Raw genomic sequence first — 19,355 nt, 5'->3', positions numbered from 1 at the left:
AGTCAAGTCCATCGATTTGTGTTTAGGAATATTTTCAGAAATAGAGAAAGACTGGATTGACACTTTGCAGGTAGGCAGGAATTCCAGAGACAAAAATATTTGTAAACAAGTCCACACATAATTACTTTGAACATGTTTTGTATGTCTATTCCTCTTCATCCTCCAAAAAAATGTGCATTTTGTTCTGGAAAAGGGGCACAGCGGCATAAATCGCCTGACAGTGGCGGAGTGGCGTCTTCGTGACTCCCCCACCCACGCTCATTCTTTGTTGCTATGCTGCCTCAGTTTGACAGGAGAAATCTGGGTTAGCGGATGTGACGTAGCCAGTCTCCCACGCCACGTCACGTCCCAGTCGTCGTTAAAACACCGAGCGCATACGCGTCGGGTTGCTTTAATGTTATTTTTTTTCATTGAAAGATAGATTTAGACACGTTTTACAGCCACTAATGTTGAAAATAACCGGTTTGTTCGCTAGGGCGTAGCATAGGGCCTCCCACATTTGTGCTAATGTAAAGTCAAGCACAGCTTCCCAGGATTTATGTTATCACTAGTGTCACATGCTTAGTTTCACACACAACCAGACAAATCTTTATATGCTTGTATATACACTGGTTATCTTCATTTAATGCATGCATACATATCAAGTGACGTATTAAAATTCTTTTTTTTTTTTTAAATTCACTTTTACTGTGATAAACCCAACCGGATGTGCTTGGTACCTACGTTATCTTGACTTGTCTAGCTGTCTGCCAAGTCTAGATACGAGGAGCACGAGCGAGCAGTTTTCAAGTGAAAATAAACCACATCGCCGGATATTTCCTCACTTTTGCCACTTTGTATCGAGTTTTGAGATCGTTTTGCATCATGAAGTCCACTTTGTGTTTCGCTCGACACCTGGTGGCCAACTAAGAAGGTAAGAACAACGGCGGCAGCAGCTAACAGGCTAAGCTAACAGACGCGCATTGTAGTTTCCTGTTTCATTTTTTCTCTTCTTTCGTGCTCCTGGCTGCTTTTGCGTGTTTTTCTTTCCAATTGTTGATTAAAACCGTGAATAGATCGTACTCTCTAGAGCATTTAACGTAGCGGTCAGAAAAACTGTTAATCATTTGTTCGATTTCGTAGCCGTCAAAGTGGGTCAGCTGACGCGTGACGTCACGACACGCACGGCTCCATCGTTATAGAAAATTGAATACTACGGTGTATACAGTATTTATAAATCGTGGGTATTATAATTAATCATAGATGCAGAGCTGTATGTTTATCTGTAATAGAAGAGAATTTTGGGATTATTTTGTTGCTTTTGTTTTGCTCTTGGCGATACGCATTTTCAGAACGAAGTACAGGTACTGTTTATATATATATATATATATATATATATATATATATATATATATATATGTATGTATGTGTGTGTGTGTGTGTATGTATGTGTGTATATTTTATACAGACAGATACACAAAGAAAATACTTCTGCTGAATGTGGAAACGAGGTCCCAATGAAAATAACCAGTGGATGCTACTTTGCTCAGCATCTTTTTTTTTTTTTTTAATGCAGTCACACCCCTACGTTTTTGACCGGCAAAATATATATCTGCTTAAATCTGTGGTTATCTGGTGAGTGCAGGGTGTATCCTGCCTTTGCTCCGTGGGCATCTTCTAACGAGCACAATGAATGCATGTTTAAATTCTGTCGTCATGTGGTACAAAACTCAAACTGCTGCTACCAAAAAAGTGTTTGTAATAAAGGTCACCAATGAGTATTGAGTACTGTATGTTCCATATCTGATTATGTAACCTAGTTATTCTCCAATCTGCCCATCGTATTGTTTAATAACTTAAAGATACATTGGCACCCTATAGATTAGAGTATGTGTAGTTTAATTTTGACTTTATGTATTTGCAATGTGTTCCTTTTTTTTTTTAAAGTGTTTCCATTAAGAATAGTCTTCCAGATATTCCAATCCGTGCACATATTTGGCACCATTTCCCATTCCATTATAGTACTTCACCCTGATCTGCATTTGAAACAACACTGCCAGTTCCTGAGAGGAAGCGGGGTAGAGAAATGAATAAAATGAGGGCAGCGATAACACTGAAATAGGAAAAATGTGTTCATCTCTCCATCACTACTGCTTAATGAGCTGAAAAAAGCCCGCTGCCCAATTTTCACCCAAATTTACAAATTACAGTTTTACTTTTTTAGTCAAACGAGTGTATGCTGTATATGCTGCCATTCTCAGACTTCACGTAAACAGATATACATTTATGAATTTGGTATTCTGAAGAGGTATGGGGCATTAATTAGCAATTTTCTATAGTTTTCAATGTGTATGGAATGGACAAAAACTGCTGGAAAAATGTCATCTGATAATTTACAATAGAATGGCTGGCAACCAGTTCAGGGTGTGCACAGTCTCTCACCCGAAGATAGCTGGGATCAGCCCCAGCACACACCCCTTGTGAGGATAAGCAGGACAGAAAATGGATGGATATTTTACACTGTCTTTAGATGTTGACGAAATGGGACCTTCAAGGCAAAGCATTTCTGTTGAATTTAGGCTTTCAGCCAACTGAACTGGTATTGGGGTAACATTTGCAGCACATTTAACACAATGTACGTGATCCAAATGCCTCTGGATTTTGAACATTTGTATCTGGGTCATGTCATGTGCTTTAAACGGAGGATGGACATCAAGCTGCTGCATGCCCTTTTGCCTGCAATTGAAAAAAAATCCATGACTAGAAAATGATTTAATGTAGCACCACTTAAAATTGAGGATTGGCATGGGATATTTGTGGAAATGTTCCAGATTGATGTGGTCAAAAAGGATACATTTGACTAAAATTGGGTCAAAATGTAAGCTCATTTGGTTTGATTGTACAAATGTCAATTGTGAACAAGTGGGTGGTCTTTGTGCTTAACTGTGTAAAATCTGTGTATCTGGAAATGATCATTTATTGGTCAAGTAATGGACGGGGATGGAGGGATTGAGGGACTTCCCTTTACTGCACAATTCTACACTTTCATTGATTTCAGACTGTAGATCCATACATATAAAAGCCACAAAGGAGGTCCTTAGTGCCGTAAAGAATGCTGGGAGGTCGTAAATAGCATTTAAAGTGCACGCTCGACCTCAATTACTTCTTCAGCCATTGTTTTGTTTTATTATTTAGTTATGCTATTCAGTTTGCTGTGGTGTAATAATTTTAGTTTCGATGGGGGACCGTGAGTGTGAACAACATCTTAAGGAATGACTTGCTGACACTGTCAGTATGTGGGGCAATTTCAGCTTATTCTTCTTCTTTTCCTTTCAGCTTGTCCCGTTACGGGTCGCCACAGCTTGCCATCCTTGATGAACGCACATTTGTTTGGCACAGTTTTATGCCGGACGCCCTTCCTGACGCAAACCTTCTGCATTTTGCCGGGGACTAGCCAGGGCCAAACCTGCTTAGCTTCCGAGATCTGATGAGATCGGGCGTTCTCAGGGTAGCATGGCCGTAAGCATCTAGTAAATGAACAGGTCATTTAAAAATAGTCATTGCTTCATCTTGTGATTGGGTCGTTTTTTTTTTTTTTCCCATCCGCTTATTGCCACCAAAAATTATGATCATGTTAAGCCTAGTTTTTAGGAGTAAACCCATGCTTACAAATGTAAAATTGTAATTGTTCCTCTCTGCATTGTGAGCGCCATCATAGCCTACTGTAAATACATGCTAAAACACCTGCTAGCATGTATGCTAACAATGTAACCAGTGTGCTCGGGGTTCTTCATTGGACTAGTCACAGAACTACATTTCCAAAATTTAGACCTTAGCTTGCACATAAGGCGCGCCACATTATGAGGTGCCTCATCTATTTAGGAGAAAATTTAAGACTTCCAAGTGAACCTTATGGTTGTGAAAATACCATACGAAGTTAAAAGAAAAAACAAACATTTGAGAGCAAAATCCACAAATATGTGCGGCCAGAACGGTCAACCGCGAATGGGCAAGGGCACACTGTACACTAATCCCGTACAATATTGCAGCTCTTGTTTCGTGGTCCTGGTATATTGCAATTTTTTTTCCCGTGTTTATTATATTACTTTTTTTTATATCTGTTGCTGTTGTTTTCTCTCAATGTGTTTAAATGTGTATTTAAAAAAAAAAGTTTGTTTGTAAATGCCAGAAAACACTATTTCAAATGGGTTTCATTTATTGCGAGGGAGGGGTTGAATGTAACCCCGGCGATGGAGGGGGGGATTACTGTATGTAAAACTGTTTTAAAAGTGTTTAAAGGTCAAGTGTCATCCCTATGAACATTCGAAAATAGATATTGTAATGAAAAATACATAAAACATTTTTCACTTCAATGTCTATATGAAAAAATAATTGTGAGCGGAGAGCGCGTCATCCATGCGCAAAGTTGCAGAAGTGCCATTCTACGACATCCAAGTGGTCGCCATATTGGCTGCATCCTCTGTCTGTGACGTTACCCGGACATTCGCCATTGAAAACACACGGTGCACTCTACTATGGGAGACGAACACGCCCCTTCTGACACAGAAGCTCTTTTCGAAAAGGAGAACACCACACAACCGAGTGAAGTTACCTGGGCAATATTACTCTATTTTTTCGAGCCCTCGGGGGAATATTACACTATTGTTTCGAGCCATATTCAGATGATATGCGATCATGTCCAAACCGCCTCCCCGTCCAATCCACTTCCGCGGCGGAGATGGGCCATCGCGGCTCATCGTAGCCGGCTTGGTGAGGCTCATTTTCGGTGCCGAGGTGGCTTATCACGGAGCCGAGCCATCCTGCTTTAGGTGGTTGTTCATAGCCGCCATAATACGCGATGAACAACACCGTCGAGCCGGGCGCTGTAGGCAAAGCCGAGCTCTGCTGCTTTAGGGGTTTGTTCATACCCACCGCAGTACGCGATGAACCACACCGTCGAGCTGGGGCGCTTTACTGCGTTGTCGTCGCACTTGGCTCAGTGAGGCATTGTCAGGTGCGTTCTTCAGAGCCGCTGCCGTCCGCGAGCGCGTAGCACAGCCTTCGCTGACGAACCGATGCAGCAGCCCGACGCCGTCTGACGCGCACATCGAGACCTTTTGTACGCGGATCTTTTGTTACGTTCTGAGAGACCGATTATGTGGTCCGCCCCAAACTATTATTTTTTTTTAGTAGCTGTATACACACATACCTGTCATTTGGAACCCACGAAGCTCTCGTCCTCTGCACCCGTGCAATCCATTTTTCACGACGAACTGGGTCTCTTGCAAACTTATGAAGGGTAAATCCATCCTCCCGAGTGTTCAAGCAATGTCCAGCAATGCAACGAGCCGGCATTTTGGCTAACACGAAAGAACAACGAGCTACCTTCCCGGAGGTAAAACTAATGGAAACAAACGAGTCCACTTTGGACTTCCTGCTTCTTCTCGAAAACAAATCTCTTGAGAGGATTTTCATGGCGGGAGTTACAAAAAGCTGTACATGTCAAAATCATGTTTTGTGGTGGAAAAAGCGCATGGGCCCATATTGGCTGCCGTTTTTTCATTAATAACATGCTAAAAATTATCCATTTCATGACAGTGACTCTTTAAACATGTAATATACTGTAAATGTGTATTCACAGGCTAACAACAAATATATTTCCTTTGTGGGGGTCGTATAAAAGTAAGTTGCAGCATTGCACCAATTGGAAAATGCGTTTCCCAGACTTCCTACAGTTGAAAAACACTATTGTAGTGTATGTTTTCCAATTAAATGTAAAGTAGTTATATTTAATTTGTCAGTTTAAATTGTCCCAAATCTACAAATCTTCTTTCTTATGTCATCTTTTGTTTCATCTTTTTTTTTTTTTTTTTTTTTTTTAGTTATGAGCCATTGTTTGGGTGGATTTTTTTTTTTCCCCCCCAAGTAAATTTGAGTTAGAAGCAAGCTCTGGTGCTTTTGACTTTTATTGAATTACTGAATGATATGAAGTGAAAAACAAATACAAAATGAAAACACTCTCACTTGGGAGGCGGCAATAACACACAACACATACTGCAGGCTTCTGATGTCACTCATTAGGCCCAGTCCCTTAAAAACGTCGATCTACACAGAAATCTACTACAATAGCGTTTTAATTCAAGTCCATTCATCCATCCATTTTCTGAGCCGCTTATCCTCACAAGGGTCGCAGGAGTGCTGGAGTCTATCCCAGCTAACTTCAAGTAGGAGGCAAGGGACACCCTGAACTGCTTGCCTGCCAATCACAGGGCATGTTTCATTAAACAATCATTCATACTGAGAATCACACCTTGGGGCAATTTACAGTGTCCAATGAATCTATGTTTTTGGGATGTGGGAGGAAACCGTAGTGCCTGGAGAAAAACCCACGCAGGCACGGAGAGGACATGCAAACTCCACAGAGGCGGGAAGGTGGAATTTGAAGCCCGGTCCTCAGAACTGTGAGGCACACGATCTAACGAGTCGTGCCATTGTTCTGCCTCAAATCATATCAAAAGGGGAAAATGGGTTTTATATGAGAGTACATTGAGTTAACTTGCAAGCTTGGTCACGTAGCAAATTAAAACTCTAAATCAATGTAACATCGTATCTGTCATTTCAACATTATCATTACCTCACTTCCTGTCTTGTCACAGGTGTCGCCACCGTCACCTGATGTCGCCACCGCCTCAGCTTAGACTTCTATTCATGAATGGAGGCATAGCTCGCCATCTGGCGCTCAACGGATGACAGGACACTAGCGGACATGGAGATGGGGGAGACGCCATACCTGCTCCCTCACCTTTTTCCACGCTAAACGCTTCCTCTCAGGCAAAGTCTATTTTTATATTTGCATTCAGGGACTTTTTTTTGTTTTGTTTTTTCCTTTTCCCTTCCTTGCTTCGCCAAGCCATAAAAGTCTGGCGCCATCATGGCATCGGAGGGCTTTCAGTACCGTGCGCTGTATGACTACAAGAAAGAGCGCGAGGAGGACATCGACCTGCACGTGGGTGACATGCTGCTGGTTAGCAAGGGGGCGCTATTAGTGCTCGGCTGCGGGGCTGGCGCAGAGGAGCGACCCTCTGAGATCGGATGGCTGCCCGGCTACAATGAGACCACGCAGGTAAGATGCTTTTGCTGTAGGAACCAGGCGTGGAAGCATCAACAGTCCCGTAACGCAAAACGACCGGAACAGGAGAGCTGTCATTCACTTCGCTCAGCCTTTCAAAGAAAACTCAAAAAGAACCAGGATAAAACTCTCCTGCTGGGGCTTCACACATCAAGATAATTAGATTCAATCAGATCATTAGCCGCGTGGCAACATCTGCATCTGGGATGATGACAACAAACTTGGTACTGGCTTCCAGCTGTCTCACATTGTCGAGGAAAGCATTAACCCCTTAGTAGACAAGAAACAGGACAAACGTTGAGAATAATGGGCGTTATAATTTATTAAAAAAAAAAACTCTCATGCAAGGAGACATTTCAAATACAACCTGATAGCTGGTCAAAGAAGTGTCTGCCACATTTTCCTTTGGCAATGGCAAGATCATAAATGATGAACAGTAGTGTTGGGAACGATAAACCAATGCACCCAGATATCTGTTGGTAAAAGAGATTTTATTGTACTTGTAAAAGATGCCAAATTCATGAACTTAGCATGAACTTTGTGTGTGTGTGTGTGTTTATGCGCACTCGCTACTTCGAAGGACCTTGTGTTTTCGTTTCTTCTTTTCATTCGTATCGTACAATTTTTATCCATGTTTGGAAGGCCATCAACAATAAAACTAGTGAGCCAGAAGTTGATCAAACTACAGGGTAGGTAGACACAGCTGTCCACTTTTAATGGCATTATTAAAGAAATGGTAACAAAATGAACGTAATAAAAACATACACAGGTGCATCAAGTGCCACGACTGACATGCAAGCACCGTTAGTACACAGATTGGATCACAGTTAGCCTATCAACAACCACCAACCACCTGAGCTCACAGCAGCCTGCAACTCCAGCACCTCATTTTATTATTTGATGATTCAAAATAATTTTTCATCGGATAAATTGATGGCATAATTGCCAGCTCAATCGATTCTAAAGACTCCAAACACGCTCTCCTGACAGGAAAAGGGCGACTTTCCTGGCACCTACGTGGAGTTTGTGGGTCGGAAGAGGATGTCACCACCCACGCCGAAGCCCCGACCCCCCAGACCGCCATCGGCCGCGTCAATGAGAACCGACTCGGAGTCTGAGGGTGCGTGTGTCGGTCAGAGTTCGAGTTGCTAAAGTGCATCCATGCCAACACTGAGCAGCGTTTGTTTGCTTGCAGGCGTCACGCTGCCAGACCTTCCAGAACACTTTGGACCGCCTGATACGGCCCCGCCCCTCCTTAGTAGATTGATGGAGGTCATTGAGATCAAAGGTATGCATGCCAGGATTCATCTTGGTGGACTTTCTAGACCATGGGAGGGCAAAATATGGTCCATGGCCATTCGAACATGCACTATCCAGAGTCCTGAAATATTTGTGGTGTTAATTTAGCAAGTTTGAACTAAAACTGGTTAATTAAAATGTATACATTTTCTTAAAATGCATTTATCTCGTTAAATTAGTTAAAAGCTATATAGTATAGTTACAATAAGAATATTAGTGGAATAAACTCATCTTTTTAAGATGCTATATTGGTCCGTTGTCCTGATTGTCTAGCAACCTGCTTCTTCCAAGTATTAATCTAGCTCTTTATGGTTTAATAAATGTGACAAATTACAAAATATACAGTTTGTGTAACATCAAGCGTGCATCCGCATATTCAACAGCAAAGCTTCACAGATGTGGAAGTAATTTTTTGCCCGTCATCTTGCGCTTCCCTTTTTTCCCCATCTCGATCATTCTTTTCCTACGTCATTTTCTGTAGGCCACCAACTTGGCCAGTGCAGGAAATGAATCAGGAATTGACTAAATATAACCATTGTCGAATGCAGCAAGATGTTAAAGGAGCGGACAGACTTAATCAGCTTTTTGTCATCTCCTGTAGTATTGGCTGAAGTGGAAAATACTTTTAACCAAAACATAGATTCGAGCTTTAAAATCAAATTGTAAACTATTTACAATTAACATGTATGAGCAATTGGTTTAAATATTTTAATAAAAAAAAATGAACGTGTATGTATTTTTATCTATAAATAAATGTTTAATTATTAAATAATTGTAAAGTTGGAAGAAAATGAGGAGCTGTCATTTGTATTCTTCAAAAATGAGACAGTTGGGTTCTGTGCAGGTATAGACAGTCCTGGCGTGTACCGTGGCGTCACTGGAGGAACTTTGGACACCAGGCAGTTGGCCGACGCAGGTGGGGAAGTCGCGGGAGCATCGGCCAGTTGCTTTGACAGCGGACTTCCTTTAATAACTTGGGCCGTGTTTGTTTTCAGACCTGGAGCAGATGGATGTGTTGGCTCTGTGCGACGGCATGGTCCGCTTCCTGCAAGAACTTCCCGGGCCTGTCCTTCCAACCTCGCTGCAGGCCGACCTGATCCACGCAGTGCAAGGTGTCTTGTCATTTGCTCGCTTCTTAAGGTCTTTTGAACGGCAAATAATAATCCCAATTATTTTCATTGATATGTCATCACGATTATTAATCACAATTATTTCCTCATGCTTGGGTAAAAGCATTTTTTATTTTTGCTAGTTTTCTGTGAACAGATTTCCACACAGAATCAATCTTTAAATAACAATAATTTATGCACAATTAAAACAAAATGTACCCAAGTGTTTCAACTTTACCAAGGAGTAACTGAATTAACTTGCACTATCTCAAAGAGTAAACGCCAACACTCCCGCGACCCTTGTGAGGATAAGCGACTTGGAAAATGAATGGATGGACACAGATGCAATATAGGCATAAGGCTGCAAACAATTAACTTTCCATTTGAAAATCCCCATCAATGTAGTGACTTACCGAAGATGTGCCCTACTTCATTGTTCTGGTTGATCATTGAAACTTTAAAGAACGTAACAGTTGGGATTTGCCTCCCTTTTTACTCCCAGTTTTTCACTGCGGTCAGGTCAGCCTTGTAGTATTTAGTTGTCAAGGCAGTTGCTACAAGGATTATTTATTCTGTACAGTAACATGCAGCCTCACTGCCGACGTGCTGAGGGAGCCAACTTCAAAATAATCACTTCACATTAAAACACCAATGCCATTTTGGACTTCTATTTTGAAGTTGGGACCAGTGTACATTGCCGGCGTGTTAGTGTAATACTTTATATGAACAATCATTCTGGAGTCTATCCTTGTTTGAAGCGTCTTGTCTTTAATGGCAACACTTCCAGAATAAACAAATGATAATCCATTCTAATAAATACAAAATAAATTGGTAGTGACAGCTCTAGGTGCAACACATTTGTTTTGAATAGTTCTTAATCTACTGACAACAGGATTAGGAGTTACAAAATGGGTGTTTGGCCAAATCGAATGAGAGAGAGAGAAAGAGAGAGATTGGTTCAAAGTAAACCTCCCGTCCTTCCTCTGCCCAATCCGCTTTGGGCAACCAACACAGCTACCCAGCAGGTCTCACATCTGAATACAACCAGGACACACTATAAAATAACATTAAAGGGTCACTTGGTGTTTGAAAAATAAATTCTTGAATTGTGACATAGTTGACTTTTCTTTGACCTTTTTTGTCTTGATTTTTGACTTGCATTCACAAAAATATTCGACCACCCTTCTTCAGTGTTTTCATGATTTTTGATGCCTGGTACAGTTAAAGGTGAATTTGTTTAGACAAATGCAATGACAGCAAAAAGAGGTAATAGTTCAATTTAAGAAGTTATGTCTAATCATTTTCCACGGTTTTCTTTTTTTATATTTACATTTTTGACTTCCTTAATTTAACACAGAATAATTATGATGGGAAGGTAACAAATGGTCCAACTGGAATGCTATAACTTAAAACATTTTACAAGGTGAGAACAGAAACACAAAATAATACAAACCACAGGTGGACTTAGTACGTGGTGCTTGGATCTGGTGAAAAACTTATCGATGCAGATAGTCGGTCATTCCTAAGTAAAAAAAAAAAAAAAGTCAAGACAGACAGGCACATCGGTAGGCAAATTGTAAGAGTGCAACTGGGGTTTTGTAATCTAATGAATCATTTCCTCTCTGAATCAGAGGACTTCCCTGGGCAAGTAATGTGCCTGCACTCTTATCTTTATGGTAACCACAATCATTGCGAATACAATTAAGTGTAATAAGTATGTCAAACAGGACAAAGTATGATGGACTCAGTTATATTTTGTCGTGTTGATTGTATTCTTCAAATAATATATACCTTGAGGGGTACCAGGCATTAAAATGAACAAGAAATTGAACAAGCAAATCGATCAATTTGCCATGACTCTAGTTCTTGACTTTGTTTTTCATTGTTTTCCTTGGGATTTGGTTCTTTGTGTGGTTCTTGACTTTTTTTGTTTTATTTTTTTTTTTAGATTTTTGACAAGGTATTTTTTTTAACTTTATTTTTAACATTTTTTTTCTTTACACAGTCCGTGTTGTGGTGGTCGTATTATTTATTTATTTATTTATTTGCGCGTTTCTGTGATCCCAACTTGTCGGCCTGTATGCTCACCTGCGGCTTTTGTTCACCTTCAGAGGTCCGAGACCCCGAGGAGTGCGCCCGGGTGTTGCTGGGTGTGGCCAGCTCTCCAACGTGCGCCGCCCAGTACGGCCTGACCTTGCTCAGCGTTGTGCGTCATCTGGCCCGACTCTGCATTCATGCCACCCGCAACCAGCTCAGCGTCCGAGGCCTTGCCGAGACCTTCAGCCCACTACTTTTCAGGCAAACCACCACAGGGTTAGTCCACGCACGCATGCACACACACACACACACACACACACACACACACACACACACACACCAATTTTGACTTGTTCTGACATTGCGGAGTGGGTCCAACTTTTATTTCTATAGTGGTTGAGATTCTGGAAATATACTTGAACAGTTTCTAAATTAGCGGTAACTAGTTCTTCTAGTTATGTTTCATTAAATCATTAAATCTGACTTTCTTTTATTATTATTATTACTATTATTGTCAGGTGTGAGTCAGGTCCAGACCCTCTGATCCAAGTCTTGGAGGTTCTGATCAGCAGCGAGCTCAATGTGAACCAGGCTGCTCCAGGTAATTTGCTAACACACTAACTTGCTAACTTGGCAGCTAGCTCCTGTCACAAAAAAGTGTTGTTCTGAACTCTGCTATAGAAGCGTTGTCTTCTCAGTTGCATGATTGACAGGTTTTATTTGAAAATGCTGTCAATCAAGTGATGTCACTTGTCAATCAATAAATAGGAAGCCCGGGTGGCGCCGCGCTAGTCAGAAAACAGCGGGCTGAGTCAGTAATGGGCTGCTTCTGAATCAATGACATTATCACACCACCAGGATGCAGCAGAGGTGGGAGATTAGGGAATGGGGGATGTTGCCGTGGCGATATCACAGCTGCATGGGGATTGGTGGAGGGTCAGCAGTGACATCACGCATCTCCAAGCCCAGGCAACTCTCTTTTTGGCTGCCTCAGAGGTGCCGACAGGAAGTGGCGGTCGGATCGTTGTGACAAAAGCGAGCGGATGCTCGCCGCCAAAAACGGCAGCAGTGGCGGCGTTTGCGCTGAAGGCAAACGCACATGGAGCACCAGGAGGCGGTACATGATCCTCTCTCTTACATCAAAATGAAGAGTCCAGGTAGGATGTCACCGACTGGACCGGAGAAGCCAAGTTAAGTCATTGAAGATCAGTGCAGGGCATTCTGGGTCTTTTTATTTATTTATTTTTTTTATTTTGTACGGCCTAGTTCCTCATATTGACTCTTGTTATACATGGTCGGCTTACAGTAACTCACCTATTCGCTGTTTTTGTGCTAAGGCCAGAACCCTGTCATAGGTGAACGTTTTGCATTGGCTTGCTGCCCAAAACATCACAGATACTTCATGCAACGGGACTAAGTTGGCGTGGGGGGAGGAGCTTGATTTAGCAAGACCATAGCTTATAGAAACCACCATCTTGAGGTATATATTGGGATTTATGTTAAAATAAATTGTGGTTTGTCGATTACTAGTGTATTTTAACTATTTGTGGTGATGCTTAGTCTCTGTTTTTGATATGGTTCTTGAGGTTCTTGACTTTTTGTCCATTCTTCTGTCCTGGTTTTTGAAGTTGTTCCTGATCTTGTTCTTTACTGATTCTATACATGGATCTTTATGTGGTCCTCGACTTTATATGTGTATATATATAGTCATATATATTTTGCTCTTGATTATTAAATCATGATTCTTCATTCGTCATATGGTTCTTGAAATGGTTCATCACTGTTTCCTGACTATCCATCCATTTTCTGAGCCGCTTATCCTCATGAGGGTTGCAGGACTGCCGGAGCCATTCCCACCTGTCATCGGGCAGGAGGCGGGGTACAGCGTGATCTGGTTGCCTGCCAATTGCAGTGCACATAGACATCAATTTGCACTCACAATCGTGCTTACACGCAGGGATGGGGAGAAGATCCAAACTCCACAGAGGAAGAGGCTGGGATTTGAACCACATTCCCAAGCACTGTGAAGCCAATGCTCTACAGCTGCCTCTCCGTGCTGCCTTTCTCGACTTTTTTTTGTCAATTGTTCTTCATGTTTCTGAAGTTGTTTCTTCACTAGGTTTTGACGTGGTTTGTTTTTGTCCATTCTTGTCTTCGTTGTTGACTTGACTCTTGATGTACTTTTTTTTTTTTTTTTTTTTTTTTTTTTTTACTGGTTCTTAATTTGATTCATGATATGGTTCTTCACTTGATTCGTCCTTGGATTGCGACTTGTTTTTTTGTTTGCTCATGACTTGATTTTAAAGTAGTTCTTGCCACTTTTTGTTTGTTTATTGTACTAACTTATTTTTTGGGCTTGATTGTTGACTGTGATTCTTGACTTACCGTTCCCTCTAAAAGTATCGGAACAGCAAGGTCACCAAATATTAAATGATATTCTGTTTAATTTGTTAATGTAACCAATATTTTTGCGTGCTCAAAAAGTGGGTGGCTTCAAATAAAAAGGTGCTCTGTCCTCACCTGTTTAACACATCTAGATGTAAATAGCATGAAGTAAAAGCTGGAATTCTTTACTTTTGTCATGTTCATCTTCCCCTTTCGGGGAATGACGTCACCACTTTTTATGTAAACAACAGAAAATGATTAAATGGCATCTCTGTTTCTATTTCAGCTTTACCTCCTAAACCTGCCAAGCCTTCCACACCAGCTGCTGCCACTGCTTGCACGTTCAACAATGGTATGGCACTGCACGATGCCGAGTGGTACTGGGGCGACATCTCCAGGTGAAGCTCTGCACACATGCACACGCGCACACGCTTAAAGATGCTTCCCGCCAAACCACCCATCCTTTTTTTTAGGGAGGAAGTGAACGAGAAGCTGCGGGACACGGCCGACGGAACCTTCCTGGTCCGGGACGCCTCCACCAAGATGCACGGCGATTACACGCTAACGCTCAGGTGAACACCACCGGCGTGGTCCTCATTATTGCCACGGAGAAGACAAGAGGTAGTCTGATTTAAATTTGTTTGTTTGTGTGAGTGCAGGAAGGGGGGCAACAACAAGCTGATTAAGATCTTCCACCGCGAGGGGAAGTATGGCTTCTCAGACCCGCTGACATTCAGCTCGGTGGTGGAGCTCATCAATCACTACCGGCACGAGTCCCTGGCACAGTACAACCCTAAGCTGGACGTCAAGCTGCTCTACCCGGTTTCCAAGCATCAGCAGGTATGAACATCATGTATCTGCAACTAATAAGTATGTTTAAAGTCTTAACCTTCATATTTTAAGCAAGCCCTAAATTAGATGTAAAAGTCAAGCTAGTCAAGTTAAAGCCCCACTAAATTTCAAGCAAGGTAAGTGAAGGCATTACCTGCGATACGTAGGGCTGCCACAGTTAATCGAATAACTCTTGTAATTCAATTACAATAACAGTTGAAGCGAAATTCCTGCCGCGAGACTTTGGAGATATCATTTTTACGTTTGGACTCATGTTATTGCTAGACTTGACATCGATCTGATCGGCTTGATCGGTATCTGCTGATAATCAGCATCTCGTGCTGGTTGGCTGATCAGCTTTATTGTGATAATTCATTGTTATTGCTCGCTCCGCAAAAGACATTTAGTCCATGTTGCCTTCGTGTACTGATCCACAAGCTATTTAAGTTTTAGTCTTGTCACACCTTCTGACCTATTACTGCAACTATCTGTCGGCCAGTAAAGTTTTATTTTCAATGTTGTTGGTGGGGGGAAAAAAAAACCCCCAAAAAACATTCGGCGGTGTGGGAATTTCTTGCAATGCCTCAGACAGACAACGTAATGGCAGGATCAGACTACAAGACAATTTTTGTGTGTCACTGACGCAATATGTGACACTACTGCAATAAAATCTTGTATTTCGACGCCACCGCATCCTGTGTTTTGCCAACGCTGGGCTTTAACTTGTCAACTCAAACGCCACCGGAATAACACGTTACCATGGCAATGACAACAACAATAGCGCATGCAAAATTATTGTGATGGGGGAATAATAAAATGAGGAAGAACATGTGGTCATCACTGATGCTGGGGAGAGAACTTTGATTTATGGAATGCTTGAGTTGAGGTATGTTCACGTATTTGTAATTTGGCACGGCTCGCAAGCAGGCAACAAAATGTTCTGTAGCAAGCTAGTGCTAACACTAATAGTTCAAACTTAACCTTCAGATATTGTGTTGCATCACGCTCTGATGTTTGGGTGTGTGTGAAGTAATTCAATAAGAATAAACCAATTTCATTACACTAAGTTAGCACCCACTATTTCTGCCTTGTTGTAATGTTGGTTTGACCTGACTGAAAACTTAAAATTATGTCAGTGGCCAATCCTCGAATGCCCCCTCGAGGTAATTTCTTTACCTTTTGTCTAAAATGCTAGAGAATACTTTTAGATGCTCAGTATATACAGTAGATGAACAAGTTATTTCAAGAGACACATTGCCTCATCTTGTCATCAGATCGGTAATAGTTTTTTTTTTTTAAACTCACTGATTGGTGATCGGCCCCCAAAATCCTGATCGTGTTACGCCCAATTATTGCAGTTGCATGCAGTACTTGGTGTAGAAACATGTTGGTGTAATGGGAGTGAGCCAGGCTGAAATCAGTTGTTGTGCTTGTTGTCTCTAAACTTCTTTTTTTTATCTCTTGCTTGAGATAAATTTAATTTAAGCCAAGACGTGAATGAAGCCCCCCTTCGTTGGTCGCCACAAGCGCGACCAGACCTCAGACCTTTCTGACATGCCGTATCCTCTTTCAGGACCAGGTCGTGAAAGAGGACAGTATTGAGGCAGTAGGCAAGAAGCTCCACGAGTACCACCTTCAGTACCAGGAGAAGAACCGAGAGTACGACAGGCTCTATGAGGAGTACACCAGAACTTCTCAGGTACAAACAGACACTTGCATGCACAGGGACGTTTGCTGTTTCTCGGAGGTCTGGACTGTGACACCGCCATGCCGTCCACAGGAGATCCAAATGAAGCGCACGGCCATCGAGGCCTTTAACGAGACCATCAAGATCTTCGAGGAGCAGTGTCAGACGCAAGATCGCTTCAGCAAGGAGTACATCGAAAAGTTCCGCCGCGAGGGCAATGACAAGGAAATCCAGAGGTAGGCTGTGCCCGATGGAGACTCACTGTGGTTCTGAGGGACGTTGCCATGGAAACCTGGCACGTAGGAATAGCAAATGTTGTTCATTTATAAAATCACCTCTTGTTGCTTGTGTGCCGGTAGGATCATGGAGAACTATGAAAAGCTGCGCTCACGCATCAGTGAAATCGTGGACAGCAAACGCCACCTGGAGGTGGACCTGAAGAAGCAGGCCGCCGACTACCGGGAGATCGACAAGAAGATGAACAGCATCAAGCCGGACCTCATCCAGCTGCGCAAAACCAGAGACCTGTACCTCATGTACGCCACCGCCGCCAAAACCAAAAACAACACTAGTCCATGATACTGAGCTAACCTGCGTGTGTGTGTATGCAGGTGGTTGACACAGAAAGGGGTCCGCCAGAGGAAACTGAACGAATGGCTCGGCTTAAAGAACGAGACCACCGAGGAGTAAGTCCTCACACACAGTGGGAACACCAAGATGTCAGGGAGTCACATGACTTGTCCTGTTGCGTTCAAGATAGCCGGAACAGGCTTGAGCGCACCACTCGGACTTGATTGGTTTGCTAACTGTAGCCGTGTGCTGGTGGTCCCTAGCGAGTACAGCATGGTGGAGGACGAGGAGGACCTCCCTCACCACGACGAGCGTCTGTGGCGCTTGGGCAACATCAACCGGAGTCAAGCCGAGTCACTGCTGAGAGGAAAGAAGGATGGAACCTTCCTGGTCCGAGACAGCAGCAAGCCGGGATGCTACGCCTGCTCCGTCATGTATGCATCAATATCTTCTTACATATTTCAGCATGAAGGCGTCACCGTTTGAGTCCTCACCAAAACTCACCCCGTAGCACCCACTGCAAAGAAAAAAAAAATAATAAAATGCATGTGTGGGTGTGTGTCTGTGTGAATATGTATTTGTGTGTATTGTGCTTTGTGGGTGTGTTTATCAGTTTTGACGGACATACTGCACATTTTATGTTTTATGATTGTTTAATAGCAAAAAGAAATATGACTTGGTTGTTTTTGATGTGCAAGTTTGTGTACATGCATGTTTTTAATTGAATACAATGTGTGTATGTGCACGTGTGCACACCCAGGGTGGAGGGCGAGGTGAAGCACTGCGTCATCAACAAGACGAGTACGGGCTTTGGCTTCGCCGAGCCGTACAACCTGTACGCGTCGCTGAAGGAGCTGGTGTTGCACTACCAGCACACGTCGCTGGTGCAGCACAACGACTCGCTCAACGTCACGCTCGCCTTCCCCGTCTACAGCCAGCAGAGGCGCTGACGTACCCGAGCGACACCGCCGCTGAGCTCGGACGGCTCTCCCTACTTCATTCCAGCATGGCCAACCTGCCCTCTCACGTCAAATCGCAACGACTGTATTTGGAGTTTATCACTCATTCCCGCCCCAACTGACTTTTTCGTGAGCTATGTAAGGCCATGTTATAAAAATCTCTACGCAGTGATTAAGGAGTAGGGCAGGGGTGCCCACTTTTTTTTTTTTCTTCTTTGCCCCAAGATCCACTTTGCAAGCAGCCAGCTTCTCGAGATCTGCTGAGTGTATCGTCAGCACGATTGCCGTGGAGAAAGCAAGGTGACAAGATGGTAAAAGGAGGCCATTTTGCTAGAACGCATCTTTATGTGCACATGCGCAGTGACACGTCAGCAGAGGCCAGGATTGGTTAGTCAACCGACTGATGTGTATTGGCCTCACCTGAATAAAGCCAAGAGATGTATGATATGCTGATGTCTTTTGCACAGTCATGTGATCAACCGGTCGGTCGCAACCAACACATTGAGCACCCCTGGAATAGGGAATGACGAATGGCTGCTTTCAGAATCATTCGTTATTCCTGACTCCCTAATCACTCTGTAGGGATTTTTATTGGACATTTTAGGAACTCTCTAGTTCCACTACATAAGAATTCCTGTATCATGATTTTGGAATGAGTGAGTGATTTTAACACACCCTCCTAAACTTCTCATGGTGGGTTTTCAGCTCTTTGTGACAAAAGCTGTGAAATAACTGTAGGGAGCTTGTCTCCTTCCACCCAATGGCTGAATTTTGAAGTAAAAAGGTACTGAAGTGGCAAAACTGCACTGTGACAAGTGGCCCACACCATTCCAAAGACTTTTTTCCAGGACTCAGGTGCTTCTGTCGCTTCTTTTTCCATTTCTATTTGGGAGGCGGGGGGCTAAAAAACTAAACATTTCCCTGTAACCTCAGTATTTTCCTTCACACTCTTATTTTGAAAAGATGCAAAATACTTAACAGTTGACTATTGTTTTTGCGTTTGGGATCAATAAACATTTCGTTCCTTATTTTGTCAGTTGTTGGTCTTTTAATCTTCCCTTTTTTGTCATCCACATTTTTTGGGATTGTCATTGCTCCATATTTGTGGTTTTCCATTTCCTTAGTTTTATTTTATGTTTCAGTTTGATCTTATCAGTTTCCTTTATTTTTGTCTACTTTTTGAGGTTATCCATTTGTTCCCCCCCAATTTCCACTTCATTTATCATCCTTTTCTTCAACTCTTTCCTGTTTGCACTTCTCCATCTGTTTTGTACACTGCATATCTTCACTAGGGTCGTGAGTATGCTGGAGTCCCCCAAGCTATCTTCAGCTGAGAGGCGGCGTACACTGAAGTATTCAACAGCCAGTTT

General features: G+C 42.6%; 1 protein-coding gene across 1 annotated transcript; it reads left to right on the top strand.

The window, feature by feature from the left end:
* Positions 1 to 422: 422 nt before the first annotated feature.
* LOC133499587 (phosphatidylinositol 3-kinase regulatory subunit alpha-like) lies at positions 423 to 19,012 on the top strand. Its single transcript, XM_061817769.1, has 17 exons — positions 423 to 913; positions 6,636 to 7,102; positions 8,099 to 8,228; positions 8,304 to 8,396; positions 9,252 to 9,323; positions 9,403 to 9,519; positions 11,628 to 11,829; positions 12,072 to 12,154; positions 14,225 to 14,336; positions 14,412 to 14,510; positions 14,598 to 14,778; positions 16,343 to 16,468; positions 16,550 to 16,692; positions 16,816 to 16,992; positions 17,068 to 17,142; positions 17,290 to 17,460; positions 17,787 to 19,012. The coding sequence occupies exons 2-17, from the start codon at positions 6,911 to 6,913 to the stop codon at positions 17,974 to 17,976; spliced, it is 2,163 nt and encodes a 720-aa protein (XP_061673753.1). The 5' UTR covers positions 423 to 913; positions 6,636 to 6,910; the 3' UTR covers positions 17,977 to 19,012.
* Positions 19,013 to 19,355: the final 343 nt, after the last annotated feature.

The sequence above is a fragment of the Syngnathoides biaculeatus genome, chromosome 4 (assembly GCF_019802595.1).
Source record: "Syngnathoides biaculeatus isolate LvHL_M chromosome 4, ASM1980259v1, whole genome shotgun sequence".
In the NCBI taxonomy this organism is placed as follows: Eukaryota; Metazoa; Chordata; class Actinopteri; order Syngnathiformes; family Syngnathidae; genus Syngnathoides; species Syngnathoides biaculeatus.
The sequence above is the reverse complement of the archived record's forward strand: the minus strand, read 5'-3'. Positions and strand labels throughout refer to the sequence as shown.

Bases quoted from the DNA above. Each gene is read 5' to 3' on its own strand.
- LOC133499587 (XM_061817769.1), top strand. From the start codon at position 6,911: ATGGCATCGGAGGGCTTTCAGTACCGTGCGCTGTATGACTACAAGAAA. The intron at 8,229-8,303 runs GTGCGTGTGTCG...GTTTGCTTGCAG, and splicing joins AACCGACTCGGAGTCTGAGG to GCGTCACGCTGCCAGACCTT. The intron at 17,461-17,786 runs GTATGCATCAAT...GTGCACACCCAG, and splicing joins TGCTACGCCTGCTCCGTCAT to GGTGGAGGGCGAGGTGAAGC.